Raw genomic sequence first — 11125 nt, forward strand, 5'->3', positions numbered from 1 at the left:
CAACCACCCCCTCCCACCTCCTTACCCTTCTGTCTCCATTGTCTATCATCCCACTCTATGTCCATGTGTACATATAATTTTGCTCCCACTGGTAAGTGACAACATGTAGTATTTGTCGATGTCTGACTTGTTTCATTTAAGATAATAGCCTCCAGTTCTATCATGTTGCTGCAAAAGACATGATTTCATTCTTTTTATGGTATATGTATACCACATTTTCTTTATCCAATCACCCCCTGATGGACATTTAGACATTCCACATCTTTGCTATTGTGAATAGTGCTGAGATAAACTTATGGGTGTGGGTATCTTTTTTTTAGAGAAAGGGAAAGTCTTGCTCTGTCACCCAGGCTGGAGTACAATGGCATCACCATAACTTACTGCAACCTTAAACTCCTGGGCTCAAGCAATCTTCCTGCCTAGGCCTCCCAAAGGGCTGGGATTACAGATAGGAGCCACCTTGCCTGGCTCCCTCTTCCACTTTTAATGGCACTCGTGATTACATTGGGCCTACCCAAATAATCCAGAATAATCTGTTTTAGTGTCAGCTGATACGCACCCTTAATTCCTGTGTCATACAACATCACATATTCACAGGATCTGAAGGCCTGCCCAAGAGTGACACTAACAAAAGCAGCAAAGCCAAGGGTGAAGAGAGAGACCAAATCTTGACGACACTGTTGGAGTCCTTGGATTCAGCTGTGGCTAAACCAGAAACATCTCTGGACTCTTCAGTTACATGAGCATTTTCCTCTTAATTCAGTTTGAGTTGGGTCCTCAAACTTGCAACTAAGAGTCTTGACTGTTACATATGACAGCATATGTTATATTTGATACTGAATAAATTTAAATTATTTTTGTTTTAATGGTAATAAGTAATGATGAGTAATACTCAAGTAATGATGGGTGTAAGAAAATCAAGAAACACATCAAATTTCAATTTCCAGTAATGGTAAACTAGGCCATTTGGACTACTTTCCTACTAAAGAAAACTGAAAACTCTGGACAAATATATACATATTTTTCTTAAAAGCATTAAATTGCTAACAAGATATTGATTATTAGTAATTACTAATCCAAGATCAAAGAGAGGATGGAAATCTAGAGGTGGGTTTAATAGCAGATTATTCTAAATATCCACCAGGGTGTTTTCCAGTCCTGAAAAGGTAGCTGAGAAATGAGCTTGCTTTGGCAGCCCTGTAGGGTTAGGGAGACTACAGTGGGAATATAGGCCCGCAAGGCCAGCACAGTAAGCTGACCGTGGAAGGCTGGTTGTTCCCTAGGAGGAAGGTAAATAAGAAGCAATTTATACCTTAGCACAGGCTGCATCTTGGCTTTGAGTCATCTGAGTGACTCAGAAAATCTTAAGGCTAGAAATTGAATTAAGGTGATTCTGAATATTTACTGCCTCCAGGCACCTGGTAGAAGAAAAAAAATCCTCTTTAGAGGACAATATCATCCTAGACCTCAAATTATTTCCTCAAATAGAAGTATGAGGTATACTGTCAAGTGTAATGAAGCACCAAAGAAGAGATCATGAGTGAGAATTAACAGAAATCATGAATAGAAACAGACCTACGATGACTCTAAACATTAGAATCAGACATAGTCTATAAGGTAACTATGCTTACTCTGCTAAAGGAGATAAACATCAGATTTGAAATTTTCAGCAGGGAACTGGAAACTATTAAAAAGTAACATGAAAATTTTGGAAAGAATCAAATAGAAATTCTAGACCTAAAAAATGCAATAGGCTGGGCGTGGTGGCTCATGCCTATAATCCTAGCACTTTGGGAAGTCGAGGCAGGAGGATCGCTTGAGGTCAAGAGTTTAAGACCAGCCTGGGCAATAGTGAGACCCTGTCTCTACAAATAATAAAAAATTTAGCCAGCCGTTGTGGTGCATGCCTATAGCCCCAGCTACTTCGGAGGCTGAAGCAGGAGGATCGCTTGAGACAGGAGTTTAAGATTGCAGTGAGCTATTATAATGCCACTGCACTGTAGCCCAGGAAACAGAGTGAGACCCAGTCTCAAAAAGAAAAAAAAAATGAAATAACTAAAATTAAGAAAATGGGCAGGTTTAAAAGTAGATTAGACACAGCTGAAGAGAAAAATCAGTGAACTATGACGGATGGCAGAAGAAACAATTCAGTATGTAGCTCGGATAGACAAAAAGATGGAAAAGAGAAGAGGGAAAGAAATGTAGAAGATACAGTGAGACGGGCTAGCTAATAGATAATTGGAGTCCCAGAATAATAAAGACTGGAGAGAGGCAATATTTGCAGACATAATGGTGAAGAATTTTCCAGAATTGATAAAAAGAAATCAATCCATATTCAAAAAGCCCAGTGAATGCCAAGCAAAGTAAAAGGAAATCCATACTTAGACACATAATAACATTGCAGAATACAAAAAAAAAAGAAAAAGAAAAATCTGTTAAGTAAAGATACTTGGAGAAATAACATTAGTTTCAAAGGAACAACTGACAGCTGACTGACTTCTCAACAGCCAAAACAGAACCCAGAAAATAGTGGAATCATCTTTCTCATGTGAAGAAGGAAAATTGCCAATATACAATTCTATAAAAGTAAGAAAATCCAACATAAATCCTGGAATGTGGGGAAAACAGAAGAGAAGAAAACACCAACAAATTTTAAAAGTTAGAAAGCAGATGAACAAGTAGAAAGTGCTTAACAGACCTAAGGGAGTGGAATCCTAAACTAGCAGTAAGAAAAATTCAGAAGCCATAATCTACACAGCAAAATCTTCACAAGGCTCAGAAACTGAAAGCATTGAATATATCCATAGCTGGGGGTGAATGAGTGTTGGTTAAAATAAAAAGGATTGTTTGCAAGTGGATTAGGAAACAATTAAATCCCTAGGTGCTTCTCTCCTGCCGATCACTGGATGGCTGCCTTTCCCCCATCACAGCAGAATCTCTTTACCCAAGAGAAGATACAACAGAGGGTCTGCGGACTTGGGGAGACTCAGAAAGCTCATGCGTAGTGAGTTTTAGTATGGATATCCTTAGCTCTCCTTCTCCACTCAGCTCCTAGAACCAGCTAGGCTTTCACCCCCCCAAGAAGGAGGTTAGATGACTCTCCTCCATGGCAGAAATAAAAAATTCAATGGGAAATTTCGAAAAGAATGTTGGTGAAATCACCCCAGAAGTAGAGAAAAACAAAATAATAAAATAAAACCAAATAAAAACCCAACTGTATCATAGGCACTTGAAATTTACAGCAAATTATTATAACCATGTCATGTAACATTATCATGATATAAATGACTTATTCTTATGTTATTGTATTAATATAAATACTATGTGGTGCTGAGAGCACAAATCCTGCCTGGTATTTGAGTGCGATGTACACGTATGGCAGTGATGAACTGATTAGTGTAATTTTGAGAGATCAGAGAAGTGTCAATTTAAAGAAAAGTAGGGGAGGAAGACTATCATCCTCTAATTAATAACACTGTGACAAGAACATTAAACATATTTGTGGACAGATAAGCTTTATGTGAATGCCTGCACAAATAATAAGTTCATGTCAAACAGGAAGAGGTTTTCCAAAGGCTTAAAATTTATTAAATAGAACCTGGTGGTTCCCTTTAGTCTGTATCTGAACTCTGCTGACTGCCACATCATTATTAGTAGTCTGCCCTCACTAATCATTTTCACCACACACAGATCTCAAATCTTTGGGTGGTATTTCCCGTTTCTCTGGAAACCTCTTCAATTGCTCTCAGTTACAACAGAAGGGCAAAGTCTTTGTCTGCTCAAACTCTATTCCATCAGAGGCAAAACTGCATCCCTAAATTCTCATTGAAATTGTGGCTGTCTGCAAATAGTGTACAAATGAAGAACTTAATGTTTGCATACAAAAAATACAGCATAATCTTTGCTATTGCAGTAACTTCATTTTAATTTTTTCATTAAAAAATTATTTTTATTTTCACTCTACAAAGAGGCTATAAAAACACCTATAAAAACATTGAAAAGTCACTTTAAAATCCTAGGCTGATATACCTTCTGTGATTTGCAAGTGAGAATAAAATGTTAGATTCCATATTTAGAATGTAGTTAGAATTTCTGAATGATTTTGATAGGAATTTACTAGAAGGAACGAGAACATCAAACCATAAAGATTTTCCATTTAACCCCAATTAAGTTTCTGAAAAGCTACATGTTTGTGGACAAGCACAGCTCACTCAGGAACTTGATGCTGCCACTAATGATAAAGCTGACCTGAAAGGCAGAGATCTGTATGCTAGACATGCAACTGATCAAAGTGGTCTTCTCTTATTTTTTCCTTTATGTTTAAAATAAAAGTACAAATGGTAAAAGATGTAAATTGTACAGAAAGGTCTAAAATAATATGTAAATTTCCTTTTCTTCCATAACACAGCAAATCTGGTATCTTCAAAATCCTTAAATAGTCATATGAGTAACTCACAAACTGAAGTCAACCTTGGACTCTCTTTATCTGCAAATAATTTTCAGGCCTTTGGAACTGTGTTGATTGTTTCATATGATACCTCTGTTACAGAGGAAAGTCATGCTGTCTTCTCCTTCTTAAAGAAAAAAAGTTTTAAAAGCAACATGCACACAGTGCTCAGAGACAGCAAAGTCCAGGCAGCACCTCAGACTCCATTGGATCTAGCTGTGGCTCCAGAGAGTCCCTGGCATCATCCCTGAAATTTAGGAAGCACATTTATTAACAAGCCATTGTCGAAAGTAAGAAAACAGTCTCTTAATCAAAATGAGGTCATCTGGTCCTCGTAAAATGGAGAGGCTTAACTCTGTCAGAAATCTGGGTCATCTGGTCATTACTAATAGAAAATATCTTAATCTAATATTGTACAAAAAGGCATGAGTGATATAGTCCCAAGCTGTCAAGTTAAAACTAGGTCAACCTTTACTAGAGAACAAAGAAAAGATGAGATGGCAAGGGACCAAAGATGGAGAAGGGAAATTCCCTCAGAGAAATGCCAACTCCAGTGAGGAGAAGCTGGGAGTTTTTCCCCAAAGCGCACTTACTCCCTGACTGAGCAGGAAAGACTTACAGACACACTGGCGTAGGAGCTCAGCCGAGCCCTTCCTGAATGCCTCGGATCCTCCTGGCCAGCTGCACATCCTTTGGGAAAAGAGTAACTCTGCCGGCATGTAGGGTGAGGAGATAAGCATCCTCAAACAGATGGACTAGAAATGCTTCTGCAGCCTGGGGACAGAGAGAGGAAAAAGACTGACACACAGGAAGGGGCACGGGCTAATTTTTCTTAGAGACCTGCTAACCTAATCTCCAAGGGTTCAAAGGACTGTAGGAAAGATTATTGAAAGAATGGGACTGAACTTGGCCTGGGAATTCTGCTACTACCACACAGAATCCGGCCTCCAAACCCTCAGGTGTTACCTTGGTACTCTTTTCGAGGAGGCCAGATTCAGCATGTGACAATCCAGTTAGGCACGTAGAATTCCAGATTGCCTCCTTCTCCCACGCTCACCCCTCACCCAATTATGCCTTGGCCCCTTCTCACCTCTTGTAGGGCCAACAGGGCCTGGGCTTGCCAACTGAAGTCCACACCACGAGTGAATTTAGTACATATTTCTCTTGCCTGTGAAGAAGTGGGGATGGGGAAGAGAGTAACAGAACAGAGATTCAAGGGAAGGTGGACCTTCTCCATGAGTTCCAATGACTCCTCATTTCCATTATTCCTTCCTGGCCCTGAATCTTAGGACCTACCTAAGAGTGGGTGTTGACTTCTGGGGGCTTAGGAACTGGCACATCTCCTATTGGTGGTGGGGAGATGAGGAGGCAATCTCCCAGGGTAGGAAAGGGGACCAAACGGAGCATGAATGAAAGGGTTTCTATTTTTAGAGTCAAAGAATACAATTTCAAAGGTAGTAGGCGTTAGAAATTAATTCCATGAAAAATTACAAGGTGTCCTTAGAGGGCTCATGTTTTCAGAAGATGAAGTCCTCTACTAGGTTAGAGAAGAAGTTCTTCAAACATTTAGGTAAGAGACAGTTGAGTCCCCAATACCTGGGAAATTTAAAGGAAGGTGACAAGGGGGTTGGCAGGATGGTCCCTGGAGCTTACCACGCGGCTGAAGGGGGCCTTCCTTAATAAAAGGTGTGTGCTCTTCTGAAGTTTTCGGATCTCCTGTAACCATCCAAATGTCCTCCTCCGACGTTGACGGGGGGAAGGGGCTGAGCAAAAGATTTGGGCCATAAAGGGAAAGTGAATGAATAAGACCCCAAAGGCAATCACAGCAGCAACAAAAATAAATAAATGGAATCTTATCAAATTAAAAAGCTTCTCCACAGCCAAGGAAACTATCAGGAGAACAAACAGAGAACCTACAGAATGGGAGAAAATACTCACATGCTATACATCCAATAAAGGGCTGATAACTAGAATCTATAGAGAACTCAGGAAAATTGGGCAAGAAAAATCAAACAACCCCATTAAAAAGTGGGAAAAGGACATAAATAGAAACTTTTCAAAAGAAGACAAATTGCCGATAAACATGTGAAAAAAGGCTCAACATCTCTGATCATCAGGCAAATGCAAATCAAAACCACAATGAGGTGTCATTTAACTCCAGTGAGAATGGCTTTTATCAGAAAGTCCCAAAACCATAAATGTTGCCATGGATGTGAAGAGATAGGAACACTCATACACTGCTGGTGGGACTGCAAACTAGTACAACCTCTGTGGAAAGTAATATGGAGATACCTCAAAGAGCTACAAGTAGAACTACCATTTGATCGAGCAATCCCATTACTGGGCATCTACCCAAAGGAAAAAAAGACATTCTATAAAAAAGACATCTGCCAGCCTGAGCAAGAGCGAGACCCCATCTCTACTAAAAAAAAATAGAAAGAAATTAACCAGACAACTAAAAGTATACAGAAAAAAGTTAACCGGGCACAGTGGCGCATGCCTGTAGTCCCAGCTACTCGGGAGGCTGAGGCAGGAGGATGGCTTGAGCCCAGGAGTTTGAGGTTGCTGTGAGCTAGGCTGATGCCATGGCACTCTAGCCCGGGCAACAGAGTGAGACTCTGTCTCAAAAAAAAAAAAAAAGACATCTGCACTAGAATGTTTATTGCAGCACAATTCACAATTACAAAGATGTGGAAACAACCCAAGTGCCCATCAATATATGAGTGGATTAATAAAATGTGGCGTATGTATATCATAGAGTTCTACGCAGCCACAAAAACCAATGGTGATTTAGTATCTCTTGTATTATCCTGGATAGAGTTGGAGCCCATTCTACTAAGTGAAGTATCACAAGAATGGAAAAACAAGCATCATATGTACTCACCATCAAATTGGTATTAACCGATCAACACTTATGTGCACAGACAGTAGTAACATTCATCAGGTACCGGGCAGGTGGGGGAGGAGGGGATGGGTATATTCACACCTAATGGATGCTGTGTGCACCATCTGGGGGATGGACACGCTTGAAGCTCTGACTCGGGTGGGGCAAAGGCAATATACGTAACCTAAACATTTGTACCTCCGTAATATGATGAAATAAAAAAAAGGGAAAGTGAGTGGAAAATAGGTGGTGCCTCCTAGCTTGGCTGAGACAGGCAAACTGTCAACCCCTACACTGTAAGCACGTGTAACTACACTCCACAGAGCAAGATTTTTGTCTATTTTATTCACTGTTACCTTCAACTAGAAATCAGTAGATAAGTGTTAAATAAGTACTTATTAAATGAATGAATGCATGATCCTTTGAGGTTTATTTTAAAAACTAACTCTTCCATGAAGCCTTTCCCAAATCCTGATTCCTTTCAAACAGATGGGTCCTCTCCCTCCTCTGGAACCTACAGTACCTTGTACATCTCTTACTTCTTTCTCATCTAGATTGGAAACATAGTTATTTTGTTTTTAGGGTTTTGTTTTGTTTGTTTTTTTACATCTAGAAGGCATCTGAAAAATTATCTAGTATAATTCCCTTGTCTTGATTATCCTTGAGGCCCAGGGAGGTGAAGACAGATGGCCAGAGCTCCTTAGTGGCCAAGCAGAGACTCCAGGAGTGGCCTAACTCAGTGTCAGTGTCAGGCACTTGGGCTGTGGAATCAGAAACTTTGGATCAAATCCTGGTTCCAACAACAAAAAGAAAAAAAAAATCTTGAAAACATTCCCAAAATTCTAAATCAGAAAAGCCAAATTCTGTCCTGGTGCGGTGGCTCACTCCTATAATCCTAGCACGCTGGGAGGCCGAGGAGGGAGGATTGCTTGAGCTCAGAAGTTCGAGACCAGCCTGAGCAAGAGCGAGACCCAGTCTCTACTACAAATAGAAAAATTAGCTAGGCGTCATGGCATGTGCCTGTAGTACCAGTTACTCGGGAGGCTGAGGCAGGAGGATCACTTGAGCCCGGGAGTTTGAGGTTGCTGTGAGCTAGGCTGATGCCACAGCACTCTAGCCCAGGTGACAGAGCAAGACTCTGTCTCAAAAAAAAAAAAAAAAACAAAACAAAAAAGAAAGAAAGAAAAGAAAGAAAGGCAGTTGAGTTGGATATAGGCATCTGAGGTCATGAGAAAGATCTGGGTAGAGATATAAATTTGAAAGTTGTCCTTGTATTTAGAGCCATGGGGATGGATGCGATCACCTGGGAAGAGGGTAGAAAGGAAGTCCTGCAACAAGGAGCTGGAGAGAGTAGCACAGGCAGTAGAGAACACTAAGCAGGAACTGCCAGAGAGTACACGGTGTCACAGAAGCCAAGTGAGCAGAATGCTTCAAGGAGAAAGTGGCCCACTGGGTCAAATGCTTCTGAGAGACAGAGTAAGAAAAGGACACAGACCTTTCTATTGGATTTGGCAAACTGAAAGTTGCTGGTGACCCTGACAGGAGTAGTTCAAGTGGACTAGAACTACTCCTACCATGGGTAGTGGTTGTGGGGAGGCGGTCAGACTGGACCGGGTTGAAGGGTGACTAGGAACTGAGAAAACAAGACACAATGTGTGTAGATTTCAACAAGTCTGGCTATTTGAAAAGGGTAGCTGTGAAGGGAAGTAGAGAGAAATTGGGAATATAAGAAGATGGGAGTGTGGGATCACAGAAACACCCCTGCCGTTTTTCTTATGATGGTAAATACTAGAGCACATTTGCCAATGTCAATATGAGGCATTTGGATTTAATTCTAAGTGCGGGTGGAGAGGACAACAGAGAGCCCCTGTGAAGATGAAAGAAGAATATGACCAAAAGCCCATGCAAGAGGAAAAGTGCCTTTTGATAGGAAGGGGGACACTTAGTTAAGGTCATCATCAGCTAAGAATAGGGGGACAGGAGCTGTAGGAAGTTGAAGAGGGGAAAAAAGGTAGGAAATAGTCATGGGGTAAAAGGAAAAGCAAGATCATCAGACAAGGCCGGTAGGACTGCCAGGAAGTGTCAAGTGCCCATTTGAGATAAAACTTTTCATCTAATCAGGAGTATAAGGATGCATCTATGATGGAAAACAACAGCAAACATCATACTTAATATTGCCATTAAAATTACAAACAAGACAAAGATGGCCAAAACACTTTGCTCTTAGTGAGTCTCAGGGCCTCGCTAATACTATACAACAAGAAATAAAATGTGTAAAAATGAAAAAGAAAGACTAAAAAGTCATTATCTGCAGATGATATGTAACAGTCTACTTAAAAATTCCAACTGAATGTAATCCCAGCTACTCGGGAGGCTGAGGCAGGAGGATGGCTTGAGCCCAGGAGTTTGAGGTTGCTGTGAGCTAGGCTGATGCCACAGCACTCTAGCCCGGATGACAGAGCAAGACTCTGTCTCAAAAAAAAAACAAAAACAAAAAACAAAAAACCCCCAAATTCCAACTGAAGCAACTGAAAGACTATTAGGATTAATGAGAATTCAGCAAGTTGGTTGGATGCAAAGGTTAAATACTTAGGTTTTGGGAAAGAAAACAATCCAATTCACAGCAACATCTAAAAATAACCTACAATACCCTTTTTTTCACCCTGCTCTTAGCTACATAGCAACCGAGTTAGAAGACAAGTGAAGCAGCAGTTGCCACGATGTACCACACAGGCACCTGACACTCCCTGCCCTTGGGCCTCCCCTCCACCAGACACTGAGGACCACAGACTCTGTCCCTTTCCAGGGACACAACTCCCACAAGGGAACAGGGTGAGCAGCGCCCAGAGGGCCTTTGTCCAGGGCCCAATAAAGCCACTCACTGAAGGAAGAAAACTCTGAACGACACTTCCTAAGAGCAGGATTGTTGTTTGAAATCGTCACAAAAAGCAGGCATTACTTTTGCAATTTAGAAAAGCACAAACATAGACATTTAAAAATCTTGCGTCTGCCAGAACAAGTTGTGTGACTTTGCTCAAGTTCCCTGGCCTGCCTGGGCCTCAATCTTCTCATCTGCTGTAAATGGGCAGAATATAAAGTTGAGATAATGCACGAAAATAGTTTCACACAATGCCTAGTTAATGGTAAGCGCTCCATAAACGCTAGTACTGTGGTAACAGCAGGAGCTAGTGTTGGAAGTCAGGTTGCCTCAGCCGGTCCTTTCGCCCTTTCGGAACTGCCTGCTCCAGTCCCTCGCTGGACTTGGCACGACGCCGTGCCCTGAGCAGATGCTGGACGGCAGAACCGCTTTGTCCCTGGCATAGGAGGGTCACGGGGCCGGGAGTCGGGGATGGGGGGGCGGTTCGGGTTCCACAATCGAGCCTCGGTCTTCCGGTATGTGAAGTGGGGATGCGGGGCCGGTCGTGCTCCCAGGCAGGTGGCAGAAGGGCCGGCTCGGAGTGGCAGGTGAGCAGCGCTTACCTACAGGGGGCCGCCGCCGCGAGGGGCCGGGGGTCGGGCTCTCGACGCGCCTCGTCGGGGTCTCGGGCTTGCGCCTCCGGCGGCGCGGGCCCATGGCGGGCCGCGAAGGGTCCCGGCGACCAGCCCCACGGCTCCGAGTGCTCGGATTTCCGGGTCCGGGGGCGAAAGGTTGACGTCTGGGGGAATTCTGGAGGGGGCCCGGCCGCCTTCTGTACTGCCTAGCGTTCAAATCGCCCGCCCTGCCTACTTCTCCGCCAGCGTTTTTTAAATCCGGAATCCTGAGATTCTCAGTGGCCGACTCTGGAACGTGGCGA

At 42.4% G+C, this 11125-nt stretch overlaps 1 protein-coding gene across 2 annotated transcripts; it reads right to left on the reverse strand.

The window, feature by feature from the left end:
• Positions 1–5086: 5086 nt before the first annotated feature.
• CENPA (centromere protein A) lies at positions 5087–10905 on the reverse strand. Of its 2 annotated transcripts, XM_069495196.1 has the most exons (4): positions 10812–10905; positions 6101–6210; positions 5538–5615; positions 5087–5221 (listed from the first exon to the last, which is right to left on the reverse strand). In XM_069495196.1, the coding sequence occupies exons 1-4, from the start codon at positions 10903–10905 to the stop codon at positions 5087–5089; spliced, it is 417 nt and encodes a 138-aa protein (XP_069351297.1). The 2 variants fall into 2 exon arrangements, with proteins under 2 accessions (XP_069351297.1, XP_069351298.1); XM_069495197.1 differs by lacking the exon at positions 5538–5615.
• Between the last annotated feature and the right edge of the window lie 220 nt (positions 10906–11125).

Source organism: Eulemur rufifrons, chromosome 19 (genome assembly GCF_041146395.1).
Source record: "Eulemur rufifrons isolate Redbay chromosome 19, OSU_ERuf_1, whole genome shotgun sequence".
In the NCBI taxonomy this organism is placed as follows: Eukaryota; Metazoa; Chordata; class Mammalia; order Primates; family Lemuridae; genus Eulemur; species Eulemur rufifrons.

Excerpts from the sequence above, each read along its gene's own strand:
- CENPA (XM_069495196.1), bottom strand. The coding sequence starts at position 10,905 with ATGGGCCCGCGCCGCCGGAGGCGCAAGCCCGAGACCCCGACGAGGCGC. Across the intron at positions 6,211-10,811 it reads GCGGCGGCGGCCCCCTGTAG|CCCCTTCCCCCCGTCAACGT; the intron begins GTAAGCGCTGCT and ends TCTTTTGCTCAG. Across the intron at positions 5,222-5,537 it reads CCCTGTTGGCCCTACAAGAG|GCTGCAGAAGCATTTCTAGT; the intron begins GTGAGAAGGGGC and ends CTCTGTCCCCAG.